Here is a 13940-nt window from a genome sequence, read left to right on the forward strand (position 1 = left end):
TCCCCGCCTCCTGAACCCCGGCTGGCTCCCGCAGGCACCACGGAGAAGATCTTCGAGGAAAAGCGGGAGCTCTACGACGTCTACGTGGACAACCAGAACGTGAAGACGCACCACGACCACTTGCAGCCACTGCTGAAGATCAACAGCGCCGACCGGGAGAAGTACCGGCGGCTCAATGAGCAGAGGTGAGGCTGGGGGAAGGGGAGCCTCCCCCTGTCCAGACACCCGAGGGGCTCTGGTCCAGCCCCGCGGCCTGCCGCCCCTTCCCTCTGCACATTTTTTGCCCTTCTGCCCAGGGAGCGGGGGTTGAGGAGGCTCCCCACCTATACTGATGGGCAGCAGGCATGCCTGGGCTGACTCCTTTCTGGTGGCCTCTAGAATCTGTGAAGCCCGAGGCAGCACGCTGCTATCAGTGGTGAGATAAATGACTTCATGGCCTCACCCTAACTGTATGACAATTAGGAAAGGCTGTCTCTCATCCTGGATTACCCAGGGCCAGACCCAGCCCTGGACTCCAAGCCCTGTGCTGCCCCTTCTCTCCCTGCCTTTGGCCGGGGCAGCGGTAGGGGTGTTGCTCTGGGTTTTCAGCCTCCTCCTTGAGAGGCAGTGACCCATGCAGATGCCTTCCCAGTGACCTAGCCTGGGGCCTGGAGGTCCTTGTAGCTGTGCCAGAAGCTGATGGTCGTTTCCTTCCCGACAGGCAGATGCTGTTATATTCCCAGGAGGTGGAAGAAGACTATAACCCTTGTGAAGAGGACCTCTTCGTGCTGTAAGTCAGCCTGGGTGGTGGTCATGGGCCTCCCTGAGGGTCCCTTAGCACTTGGTAGCTTTAGCCTGGATCCCTCCTGTGCTGGGCTTCCCTGGTGGCTCAGCGGTAAAGAATCCGCTTGCCAGTGCAGGAGATGCGGGTTCGATCCCTGGGTCGGGAAGATCCCCTGGAGGAGGAAATGGCACCCCGCTCCAGTATCCTTGCCTGGGAAATCCCATGCACAGAGGAGCCTGGCAGGCTACAGGCCATGGTGTCACAAAGAGTCAGACACGACTGAGCGACTAAACAACAGCAGCTACCTCCTGTGTTACGTGCTGCACTGCAAGGATGCCCTTTATTGCCCGTAGAGCTGGGTTCCACAGAGTCAGCCTGAGCCCTGAAATGCGGTTAGGGGCACCTGGAAGAGTTCAAGAGCAGGGAAAGGTTATTAAGAGAAATGGGAGCCCCAGGAGTCATCTCCCTACTGGTCATTTACACCCAGATGTCCGCTGCATACAATTTGTCTCTCAGGATGCAAGGGCTTGTCATCCATTGCTGCCTTTGAATAGAGCACTTCCTTGTACGAAATATTACGGGATCATCAAAAACTTAACTCTTGAATTGAATGACATTTCTTTTCCCCCAGAGCAGTTGGTGGTCGGGATTAGAACCATGGCCTCTATACCTTTAAGGCATTGATTTCATTTATAAGCAGCTATGTTTAATAGTGCCAGGTGATAAGAACAGAAATGTAATTGAACCAGAAACAGTTCTGCCAACTTCCTGTCTTGGGGTGGGGAGTAGCGGCGGTTAAAACTGTTTCTGCCTTTGAGCATCTACAATGTGGGAGACCTGGGTTCAATTCCTGGGTCGGGCAGTTCCCCTGGAGAAAAAAATCGCAACCCACTCCAGTATTCTTGCCTGGAGAATCCCATGGACAGAGGAGCCTGGCAGGCTACAGTTCTTGGGATCGCGAGAGTCGGACACGACTTAGCGCTGGCTTTTGATGTTGCAACAAAGGTGCAGTACTTTGATTCTGATCAAGTGTACTTTCTAATGCGCACCTGCTGTTGAGATGTAAAAGTATCTGGGAGCTGAGTAGGGAGTCTCCTCAAGGCTTTTGAATCTCTGCCTGTTGAATCTGAAATTCCTGACCGCCCAAAGCTGCTTGGGGCACTGAGCACCTTGCTCTGTGGAATACAGATGAAAAGTCTAGACTGTTACGTTATCAGGCCATATCTGAATATGGCTCATATATTCATAAAGTACTATAAGTCAGTGACACTCAGATATGCCCTGTGCAAATTAAAACAAAGCCATCAAAGTATTGATTTCTAACATAATTCCAGTGGTAGGAGAAAAGACTGTACGACTTCAATACCTTTAGACCATGACATTTTTGCACCTTGTCTCCTGGTTTATAGTCTGTGGGAACTTGAATAGAATTTGTATCCTATGTGAAAATTGTGTAAATCTTAATTACATTGAGTTGCTTCATAGTGTTTTTCCAGTCTGCTGTATCCTTCTACTTTTCTGTCTGTTCATCCTAGTAATTTGTGAGAGTTTGATATTGAAACTCCAACTAAAAATCTTAATTTATCTACTTAAAAGTTATTGTGATATATAGTAGAAATATATGTTAAGTTCCACTTACATATAGGAACTATATTTAAGTTCCACCATAGTGGAACTTTGTTCTATTTTCTAGGTGTCCTATAAAGCCATCTAAGGAACACACAGTTATACACAGATGATGGTGAGCTGTGGAGATATCGGTCCCTCTGCCTCGCTCCCCCTCCTACATCCCTGCCCGCCCCCCGGGGCTGGCTTCTGACTCCCCAGTGCCTGCCTCAGTACCTCTGAGCTCCACCTTTTTTGTGTGGTTGGCTCGGGCTGGAGAGTCTTAAGAGTCCTTCTCTGCGTTGGGAAGGCTCACCTCCTGTCACTGGCTTTAATTACCCATCCAGGGCTTGGAAGGTGTTTTTCAGTTTCTCACATTAAGTCTTGACCTCAGAACTGCATTATCACGTGTTTTTTTGTTTGCTTTTTAATCTTTCTCTTCCCTTTAGGACTAAGCAGAAAGAGCGGAACACAGTTCATGGGGCCTCTCTCTACAGCTGTGTTTAAACCTCTAGTAACCTTCCTGTAGACTTCTGGCAGTCAGGCCATCACTCACTCAGAGATTTTGCTAATCATAGAATGGCTTAACACCAGTTCTTTGCTGACTTCAGTGGCACTTGAATAACTTTTCACTTGTATCCTGTTTTCTTCTTTTAAAAGGCTTATCTGACTTTTGAAACCATTTAAATGTATAGCGAGCAAAACAGTGTAGTTTTGGTTCCCCACATGTGGCTTACTTGGTAAACTTTTGTGTCTTTTCTGCCCTCTCTTTCCCATGTCTTGTCTTGTGAATGCAGGTTTTTCCTTGAGCAAAACAACCGGATATTTCAGACTTTGTTGGAGGTGTCCGCCAGTCAAGACAAGACTCTGACAGCTGAGCATGCTCGGGGCATGGGTTTAGACCCCCAAGGAGACCGGAGTTTTCTTATGGACCTGCTGGAGGCCTACGGCATCGATGTTATGTTGGTCATTGACAACCCCTGTTGCCCATAGGAAGGATGCGCCGCTATCACGCGGGGATGGCCTGATTTCTAATCGACACACAGGAGTATTTATACTTCCAACAAATGTAATTTTTGCATCTCCTTTCTTCCCTTCTTCCCAAGAGGTAAGATGAGAGTGCTTTGATTTTGGAGGTCGTTGGAAGCTACCACTTTCCAAGCTGCTGCTGGGTTCAGACTTAGAGGAGTTATCAAAGCAGCCTCTCTCGTCTCCTCATGATTGACTTGAGGTGATGGGGTGGAGGCCACCTCTCACCAGGAGCTCTGGACACCCTGGCTGGACTGTTGGGGAGTCTGTCTGGTCTCTGTCATCTGATGTATCAAGAATGAGACCAGTCTGTCCAGTGTGGCCTCGCATAGCCATCTGCCCACAGCAGAAGCTAGACCAGATGGCCTTCCAAGGTCTTCATCAGTTCTGAGAGTCTTGTCTTGCGGTCAAATTCCCTTTCTGGTTTATTTAGAGTAAATCTGTGTTTTCTCTGTTCACGTAGAGACTTCAGAGTGGGACGAAGGATGTTTCTGTCACCAGGTATGAAGCTTCTCTAGACAGAGGGCAGGGAGAGGTGGCTTCTCAGTCAGCTGGAAACTAAAGCTGTAAAAATGAAGCCTTGAAACCTTTCTCGAAGTTAACGGTGGCCGCTCCATGTCATAGTCTTGTTTCTCTGAATCCCCTCCTGGGACGAGCTGGCACATTCCTCCGGGCTGATGTCAACAGGAATGTGTACCAGTTAGGAGCCTTCATAAACAAACTCTCTCTAGCAGGGACAACATTCCTCAAGCTAGGGACCTGGGACCAGAGACGTACCAGACTTATTAGCAGAGGCGGCAGTGCCTGCACCCAGGGGAGTGGTTGGGAACCCCGTGAGTGCGTGATGAGTTTCTCTGCTGTGCTCTGGAGTGCTTGGACCTGGGATATCTCCTGTCGGCCCCGCCTGTTCTCTTTGGCTGGAGTGTTCAGTGGGTGTCAGCCTAGGTGAGACAACCACGGTTTGTTAGAGAGGCCAGCTCCTGTGAGTCGAGTAGAGGTCTTCTGGGCCAGTTCAGGATTTTGACTTGGGGTCCTGGGTTGTTTGTGACATATAACTTTCTCCCCTTCACTATTCCTGCCTGGCTGTGTTATTGGAATAGGTGTCTGTGTATCTGTGTCCGAGACCAAGTTTCAGCCAGGCTAGCGTCAGAGAGAAATCACTTTCAAATGGATGGATCATGTGTCTTGTCTCGAGACTAGCTTTGTAGGGCTTATTGCTTTATTCAAAACCATTCTCACTGCAGCTCCCTGATACAGAATTCAAGACTAAAGAAGTTCACATGTGGAAATGCAGACACTGACTAATTGAGGTAGTGTCTTTTATGTAAATATATAAATAAGTTTGGGCATTGAAATGTAAACTGTACATTTTTCTCCTCTGTGGGTTTAGCCATCATTTCAGTAATATATTTGTTTACAGAAGAAAAAAAGAATCCGTTTAGAAGCTGAAGCTTCACTGCCGTTTTCCTTGAAGAGTGGCCATCTCCTCTTTGTTCCTGGAGAAGGAGCAGCCTTTGTAACTTGGGTCAAGTTACTTTTAGTATTATCGGAAGGTTCAAGGCTTTCTAAGTTGGGATGGGCGGGGTAAAAGGAAAGGTCAGGTTCTCTTGGAGGACACAGGTAGGCCCTCGTTCTGTGGAACTCAGGAATTTGTTGGGCAAATGGTAAGCCCTTCTGCTCCAGAGGGCTTCTGCATGTGAATGCTTTTGTTTCTGTGCTATTGTAACTCCAGGCTCAGACATGCTAATGTGAAGGTAATCAGGTGAAAATGAGGTTCCTGTATTTCTCTTTGAATGGTGGGCCCAGGGTTCCACACCCCTTCTTTCAACTCCGTGCACTTGTAGGCAGCCGTCCATCTGGCGTCCCCTGGGCTGGGAGTGGCCCTGGGAGAGGGTGCACCCATGCGGCAGTGCCACATCTGAAGTCGAATGCAGCCTGTGTTTGGCTGACCCCAGAGCAGAACCCCTCTGCTCCCCTTACACCCCTCCGCCTCCCCAGCAGAGCGCTGGTCCTTCCTGCACTGCCAGCTTCCTAGTGAGGCCAGGAACCTAGCGCAGCGCCCTCTGCTGGCCTGCAGAGGACGCTGTTACCCTGTGTTACCCTCGTCACTGTCATCCCCGAGGAGACGTGGATGGAGCCTCTTGGAGTTCATCTTTTGAAGGCTCCCTCCCCGGCCCCCACCCAACCCCCACCTTCTTCCCCAATCTCTCAGCTGAGCAGCACGCCAGCATCACTTGCTGCCAGGTCTCTGAAAGGAAAATTTGTTGGCGAGGTACCAGGCAGGGCTCCCTGCACAGGGACAGCAGAAGCTAGAAGCCACCCAGACCTGCTTTTGTGTCACTATGGAAATACTTGCAGAGAAACCATCTGCTTTTGTTTGGAAGTCACTGGAGAACGTCCTTCTCTGTCCTCTGTAGAAACAGGGCTTATTATAATATTACTGTGACCTTCGGGAGCAGGCTGGGAAACTCAGGTGTGGGTACACTGATTGATGGTGACCTTCTGTCCCTCTCGACTCTTAAACCTCCTCCTCCCAACACTATGCCAGCTGGCTTGGTCCTTCTGGGGAACTTTAAGCCTGATCTAACGCCAAGCTGTACGTGTGTGTGTGTTCAGTCGCTCAGTCATGTCCGACTCTTTGTGACCTTGTGGCATGTAGCCCGCCAGGCTCCTGTGTCCATGGTTTTTCAGGCAAGGATACTGGACTGCGTTGCCATGCCCTCCTCCAGGGGATCTTCCTGACCCAGGGATTGAACCCCCATCTCTTGAGTCTCCTGCACTGACAAGGTGATTCTATACCCGTTGAACCAAGCTGTGAGCCATGCCCTAAGCTGGAAACATTGCTGACTTGAGATGTGGGGGCCACTGGGTCATCATTGGATGAAGTCAGAAGAAATTCTAGGTGGTCAGAGTCCTTGTGGGCCTAGAATCCAGGCTTGCAGTTTGCTGATGTCTAGTCGGATATGACAAAGTTCTGGCAAAATGGATTTTTTTTCACTTGTGTGGGCTTGGCAGATGGTACTCTTCAGCGTTTGGGACAATGTCCAGTTGTCCTCTGGATTAGGACTATTCTGAAGGAGTCAGAAATGGTAGGACTTATCTTGCCCCAGACCAGAAAGTATGGGCCAAATAACAGTTCTGAATTAGCTTTGGCTTTTGCTAAGCACAAAGCACCCCTTAGGCCTAGCATAGGCCCCTTCTAAGGTGAGTGCCCGTACAGTCCTCAGTGAATTGTGATTGCTGTGGATTAGAAGGCTGCCTCCATCACTCACCATGGCGTTGTGTCTTCCATTTGGCTGGAGAAGGGAAGCTGAATTCATTGATATATTGATAGAAGTCATTTAGCCTAGGAATTTGCATTTATAACTTGTTTGTCCCACGTGAAAAAGCAAGATGGGAAATTTAAGTATAGCACAGGGTGCAGATAATTCTCAGTACCACATGTGAAGAGTCATTGATCAGTCTAACTACCTGTTTTAGCTAGACGATAAAGGTAAAGATAAATGAAATCATAGCTGAACCACTTTTTCATTCTGGTGGTTATGAGGGCAAACTTGCTATTTGTCTTGATACACTGAAAGCCCTTCAAACAGAGTAAAAAAGATGAGCTTACTCACCTTTAAACCAAGGCCTTTGGGGAGGCTTTTGCAAAGGGCAGTGATGTGAAGTTTTCGTTAACCTTTTAATGGCAGTACAAACAACCCTCCAGGAAGACGGGGACCTCAGGAACTTGTTTTTGTTTTGAAATGAAACTAACCAGGTGGCGCAAGTGGCAAAGAATCCACTTGCGTCTCCTGCTAATGCAAGAGACGTGGATTTAATCTCTGGGTCGGGAAGATCCCCTGGAGAAGGAAATGGCAACCCACTCCAGTGTTCTTGCCTAGAAAATCCCATGGACAGAGGAGCCTGGTGAGCTACAGTCCATGGGGTCGCCAAGAGTCAGCCCTGACTCGGACTGCTAAATCAAAGAAAGAAAAAAGAAACCAGAGAGCCCAGGGAATGAGAAAGCCCGGGGGGTGCTTTCTCCCATCCCAGGAGGATCATACTCACAGAGGTACAGGAAGGGGGCCGGGGGTGCTACTGAATAAGACCATGTGTTCAGCTTGACAATGAACTTGCCTTGGCGTGGTGACAGTTCTCCGCCAGGCGGGAAAGGTGGTAATATGGTGACCGGGGTGTGTCGGGTGGGCGCTCATCTCCCCGGCAGGCTCCTGGCTGCGGGCCCGGCCTCCGAAAGCGCCAGTCCTCGGTCCCTTCTCTGCACTCCTGCTCTGCCTCCACAGAGTGCCCTGCGGTGAGGCTCCTGCGTGGCTGCGGTCGCCACAGCAGGCCAGCCCACCCCTCTTGTTTCAGGAAAGCCCTTTTGTGATTCAGGTGTAGGGGAAGAGGAGCTCAGGGCTCCTTTTACTCCCAAGTCATGGATGGATTTTTTTTTAATATTCCATTTGTATTACTAATATACCTCTGTTCCCAGGAGCTACTGGAGGGCCGAGTGTGGTGGGAAAAGGCTAACTGTGAATTAAGTTAATGTTTTTCTGATAAGAAATGGAAGTTTATTTTTATATGGATACGACTATGTGATGCATTGAGGATGCAGATGTTGAAATGGAAGGAAATATCAAAATGATAATCCTGGAAGAAATGGGCAGTATTACAATTTGGAAGCAGCTGAGACCCCCTTTTTTTTTAATTTAAATGTTCTGGTGAGTGAATAAGGACTGTCCTGTGATATCTAACAGCCTTTTGAGGAGATAAAGTTGACAGTCCTGTGGAGGATGACACAGAGTCACCAACTTTAAGTAAGACTCTTGTACAAAAGGGGGTGAATGTGATCAGGCTGATTGCTAGGCCTCTTAACTGGAGGGAGTCAGAGGTAGTTTTATAACTCACTTTAGCTCATTTTTTTGGAGCTGGAATACAGGGACTGTTGGATGAAACTGCACATTTAGAAAGGAAGTAATTTTCTAGTACTATATAGAGAACTGATGATGGAGAAGTAAAGCCCTGTTCTCATCTCTTTAGCATTTCTTCTAGAAGCTGAGCACTGAATGGGCTTTTACAGGTAATAGGATCTCAATTCAGGAAATGTATTTAATCACCATAAACAGATGGGTACGAACCACCTCTCTTTGCTGTAGAATGCTTCTTTACACTAATGGTACATCTATTTTGCTAAGGACAGTTGGGGGATGCGGAGGTGGGGTGTAGGGTTTTATGAACTAGCCAGAGATGATCCACAAAACGAAAAATCCACACATGGGTCACTGAGTTATCCGGTTGTCAGCATATATTTTTGACATTGGAGTGAAAACGCCTTCCTTTGTCCAAATCAGTCTAGCCCTCCAAGACCAGTGAGGAAAGCTGTAGATTCTGTGCTTTTGAGAAGACTGGGTAGGAGACCTGAGGGGTATGGGGTAGAGGAAAACAAAACTAACCTCCTTTGTACATCTCAGGCGTGTTGGCCGAATTTTTTTTTTTTTTTTTTAATCGATCTGACGAGTAAGTCTTTTCTGAAAAAGAAACTTGGGAGAAGTTCTGTGTTTTCCAAGTTTAAGATCAGCATAGCCTCCCCGTCGCCTTAAATGTCAAACCCCTACTGTGATGAATATCCCAGTGTAAGTCATAGCAATAAGAGAAACGGAATCTAGTTTTGTTTCAAGTCTTCAGCTCCTAGGATGAAATTAGTAAGACAGTTGATACAGCTCCCTGAATGTCCTGCATCTGGCTCTGCTGTTCTCTCTCTTCGATGGGAATCATTTAGAAGGCCTAAGGAAAGCTGGGATTCATCCCAGCGGGTACATGTTTCTCAAACTGATTTTGTCCTGTGCTACAGATAACATCTGTGTATATCATATCTGTATATATGTGAACCAAGCTGTATGCAGAGAGGTTGATATAACTATATTTACAGAAAAGTTTTTACGATTAAAATTCACATTTTAACATGAACACGTGTGCTGCACTCCTTTGCCTGGTCCGAGAAAGGTGGTCTGCGATAGGAAGGAGCGGCAGCCGCGGGCGTGAGCAGAATGTACGGTGCTCACCTCACTTAGGGTGACGCCGGAGGCTGCAGAGGCCTGTCCTCCTCGAGGCTGAGGTCTGGATACACACTCTCCAGGTAACGGAAACCGAAGTTGGGATTAACCATCCGCATTCCGTCAAAAAGCCAAGACTGCGTGCTCTCAGTCACATCAGGCGACTTCTGGAGGACCTCGCCCAGACCAAAGCCTTTTTGTTTCACATCTTCTTCCTACTAAAGTTCACTTTAAAACATTATATACTGAGATGTACACACACGTCTCACTTTTAACCTTTTGGGCAGTTACTTATTTGAAGGCAGTATAGAGTCAATTCCTAACACTAGGAATTATCTCTGTGTTCTAAGCCAGGTTCCTACCTTCCAAGTGACGCGACCACATATTACCTAGCTCCTCGGGTGGTGAGAACACAGCTAATCAGTCGTGTGTGTGAACCACTGGCACACAGTAATTATAACCATGCATGCACATTGGCTGTGGGGTCAAGCGAAAGACTTTATACTAAGCTATATTTAATATAAAACCTCTGCTGTTTTGAATAGAGATGCTGTTGGTTTTTCAGTGACGTTCGTCTGACATAAGGTTTGTACTAAATAGAAGGTGGTGGGGTGGGATGGGGACTTGGGTTCTCACTGGACCCTTTGCGTTCAGGTCTGGCTGATGTGGGAGTCTGTCACAGTTGTGTTAAACATCCTTTACGTGGACCTTATATGGAAGGACAGTGGCAGGAAGGCAGTAGATGATAAGGCAACTGTGTTCTCAGGTAAAAGCCTGAATCAAGAAAACAAAATTTGAACTAGGACATATCTACATTTAAAAATGAATACACACTAATCCGAATTAAATATCCTTCCCCAATCCTATGTTCCATTATTTCTATAGAAAAATTAGAATCACTAAATAAACACGTACCTGCTGGTAGTCAAGATTCTGTGCTGGTCTTTTGCACTGTATTATACAAACAGTATATGCCAGATTCTCTGGGCTCACGTAGAGACTGTATTTTCTCAGACCACAGCACCCCCTGCCCGGCACGTTTGGACCCGTCTGCTTTTTGTTTAATTAGTTTTTGCAAAAGTGCAGCTTTTAACACCACTCTGAAGAACACAGAGGTAAACAGGTAAGCATTATTTTATGTGCTTTTTAAGCTGCTTGTCATGGTCTTGTCATAGCTGCTTTGTAATCCTTTAAGCATGTGGTCTTCCCTCTCCACAAGATCCGTGGGTACAAGTACATGCACTGTCCTAAAACTGATCTGCCTGAGAAGCCTCCCAATTCTTCCCCTTTTCCTTTTTTTTTTTTTTAAGTGCCTTAGGTCTCATCCACCTTATTGCAGTGCATTGCCCTCTGGAGTATAAAAAGCTCAGGGGCACCAAATTAATTATAATGACTGGCTAACAAATCTATGGCAAGGCCAGTACTGTCTAGTTCTCTGCTTTCAACAAACTAAAGGAGGATCTATCTAATTAAGCGTTTAAGCTGATATATCACTATCATTTTTGATATGACAATGTCATGCAGTTGAGTTGAGTAACAGAATCTTTCTATCCCATCTGCTTATTTATCTATTTACATCTATAATGTTAAACAATGTCTCAGCTGTAAATAATATGCCTTTGGGAGGAGACACGATGGCAGTATAGAAGGGTGTGAGCTCACCTCTTACGGAAATACCAGAATCACAACTAACTGCAGAACCACCATCAACAACAAAACACACGCCGGAACCTACCAAAAAGGATATGCTCCATCCAAAGAGGCCACAATAAGACGGTAGGGGGCACAATCAAGATTAAAATCAAATCCCATATGAACCAGGTGGGGACCCACAAACTGGAAAATAATTATATCACAGAAGTTCTCCCCCAAGAGTGAGTGTTCTGAGCCCCACAAAGGGCTCCCCAGTGTGGAGGTCTGGCGACAGGAGGAGGTGGCTCCAGAGAATCCAGCTTTGAAGGCCAGTGAGGTTTGACTGTACCACTCTTGGAGGGTACAGAGTCTCACATACATGAGGATTCAGGGAAAAAAAGCAGTGACCTCATAAGAGATTAGGCCAGACTTACCTGCTAGGATTGGAGGGTCTCCTGTGGAGGTGGGGGGCAGCTGTGGCTCACTGCAGGGACAAGGACACTGGTTGTTATAGTTCTAGGGAACACTTATTGGTGTGAGCCCTCTTGGATGCCCCCATTTTCTCACCAAGACCTGGCCCCACCCAACAGCCAGTGCTAGGACACCTCAAGCCACCCAACCAACAGGGCAGGAGCACAGCTCCACTCAGCAACAGACAGCCTGCTTAAATCCTGAGAAAACAGCTGCCCAATAAAAACAGTCCCTGACGTAGCCCTGCCCACCAGAGGGACAAGACCCAGCTCCACCCACCTGTGGGCAAGTACCAGTTTCTCTCACCAGGAAGCCTGCATAAGCCTCTTGGATAGCTGCACCTGCCAGGGGCAGGCAGCAAGAACTACAGCCCTACAGCCTGAAGAATGGAAGCCACAGTCACAGAAAGTCAGACAAAATGAGATACCCCAGAAGAACAACTGGGCGAAGTAGAGACTGGCAATCTACCTCAAAGAGAATTCAGAGGAATGATAGTAAAGATGAGCCAAGATCTCAGAAGAGGAATGGAGGCACAGATCAGGAACATACAAGAAATATCTAACAAAGACCTTGGAGATTTAAAGAACAAAGATGAACACAATAACTGAGATGAAAAATACACTAGAAGGAACCAGTGGCAGAATATATGGGGCAGAAGAATATATGAGCTGGAAGACAGAACGGTGGAGATCGCTGCCGCGGATCAGAATAATGAAGAAAAGAATGAGGAGAAATGAGGACAATTAAGAGATCTCTGGGACATTAAATGCAACAACATTCGCCTTATAGGGGTCCCATAGAAGAGGAAGGACCCAAGAAAATATTTAAAGAGATAACAACTGAAAACTTCCCTAACATGGGAAAGGAAACTAACACTCAAGTCCAGGAAGCACAGAGTCCCAGGCAGGATAAACCCAAGAAAGAACATGCCAAGACACATAGTAATCAAATTGACAGAAAAATATTAAAATCAACAAGGGAAATGTAACAACATACAAGGGAATTCCTGTAAGGTTAGCAGCTGATTTCTCAGCAGAAACTCTTCAGGCCAAAGGGAATGGCACAATTTATTTAAAGTGATGAGAGGGAACCTACAACCAGGAATACTCTACCAAAGCTCGTTATTCAGATTTGACAGAGAAATCAAAAGCCTTACGGACAAGCAAAAGCTAAGAGAATTCAGCACCACCAAACCAGCTTTGCGACAAATGCCGAAGGAACTTCTCTAGGCAGAAAAGGCCACAACCAGAAATAAGAAAACTGCAAATGGAAAAGCTTACCAGTAAAGGCAAATACACAGTAAAGGTAGGAAATCATCTGTAAATGATGCAAATATTCCAAATATATCAAAACCAGAAATCGCGAGGAGAACACAAATGCATAAGAAATTAAGACTACCAACTTAAAACAATCATATGTATATATAGACTGCTGTTTCAAAACCTCATGGTAATGGCAAAAGGAAAACCTCAATAGATACCATACACAAAAAAGAAACAAGAAACCAAACACAATACTAAAGTTAGTCATCAAATCACAAGAGAACAGAAGAGGAAGGGAAGCCGTAAACAAAGTGCAAAGGCTACCCAGGGAAATGGAAGAAAATATTTGCAAAGGAGCTGAACAACAAGGGGTTAATCTTCAAAATTTATAAACAGCTCATGTGACTCCGTCGCTCAGTCGTGTCTGACTCTTTGAGACCCTGTGGACTGTAGCCCACCAGGCTCCTCTGTCCATGGGATTCTCCAGGCAAGAACACTGGAGTGGGTTGCCATTTCATTCTCCACAAAAAAATGGGCAGAAGACCTAAAAGAAGGCATGCAGATGACCAAGAAGCACCTAAAAAGATGCTTAGCATCACTAATTACAGAGAAATGCAAATCTAAACTGTCATGAGACATCACCTCACACCACCGAGAATGGCCATCATCAAGAAGTCTACAAATAATGAGTGCTGAAGAGTGTGTGGAGAAAAGGGGGCCCTCCTATACTGTCAGTGGGAATGCAAACTGGTATAGCCACTTTGGAGAACAGTGTGGAGGTTCCTTAAGAAATTAAGAGTTATCACATGATTCTACAATCCCATTCTTGGGCGTGTATCTGGAGAAAAACGTGGTTGGAAAGGATACATGCAGCCCAGTGTTGACTGCAGTGCTATTTACCAAAGCCAAGACATGGAAGCAACCTAAGTGTCTGTGGACAGATAAATAGGCAAAAGAAGGCGTACTACATACAGCAGAATTACTGCCCACTGAAAAGAATAGTATCATTTGCAGCAACATGGATGGACCTGGAGATTATCATACTAAGTGAAATAAGTCAGACAAAGACAAATATCATATGAAATAACTTAGGAAAACACAAATGAACTTATTTACAAAACACAGACCCAAAGAACATACTTA

The 13940-nt window shown here is 46.5% G+C and overlaps 1 protein-coding gene and 1 long non-coding RNA gene across 3 annotated transcripts in view; one reads left to right on the plus strand and one right to left on the minus strand.

The window, feature by feature from the left end:
- Positions 1-4841, plus strand: part of KIAA1147 (KIAA1147 ortholog) — a 47199-nt gene extending 42358 nt beyond the window's left edge. For both annotated transcript variants that reach the window (XM_018046853.1, XM_018046852.1), the window contains exons 7-9: positions 35-185; positions 701-769; positions 3166-4841. In XM_018046853.1, coding sequence (XP_017902342.1) covers positions 35-185; positions 701-769; positions 3166-3361 — 416 coding nt within the window. In that variant the 3' untranslated portion in view covers positions 3362-4841. The remainder of the gene's footprint in view (positions 1-34; positions 186-700; positions 770-3165) is intronic.
- Positions 9256-13276, minus strand: LOC108635831. Its single transcript, XR_001917941.1, has 2 exons — positions 10348-13276; positions 9256-10206 (listed from the first exon to the last, which is right to left on the minus strand). It is a non-coding gene; the product is annotated as an uncharacterized LOC108635831 (long non-coding RNA).

The sequence above is a fragment of the Capra hircus genome, chromosome 4 (genome assembly GCF_001704415.2).
Source record: "Capra hircus breed San Clemente chromosome 4, ASM170441v1, whole genome shotgun sequence".
In the NCBI taxonomy this organism is placed as follows: domain Eukaryota; kingdom Metazoa; phylum Chordata; class Mammalia; order Artiodactyla; family Bovidae; genus Capra; species Capra hircus.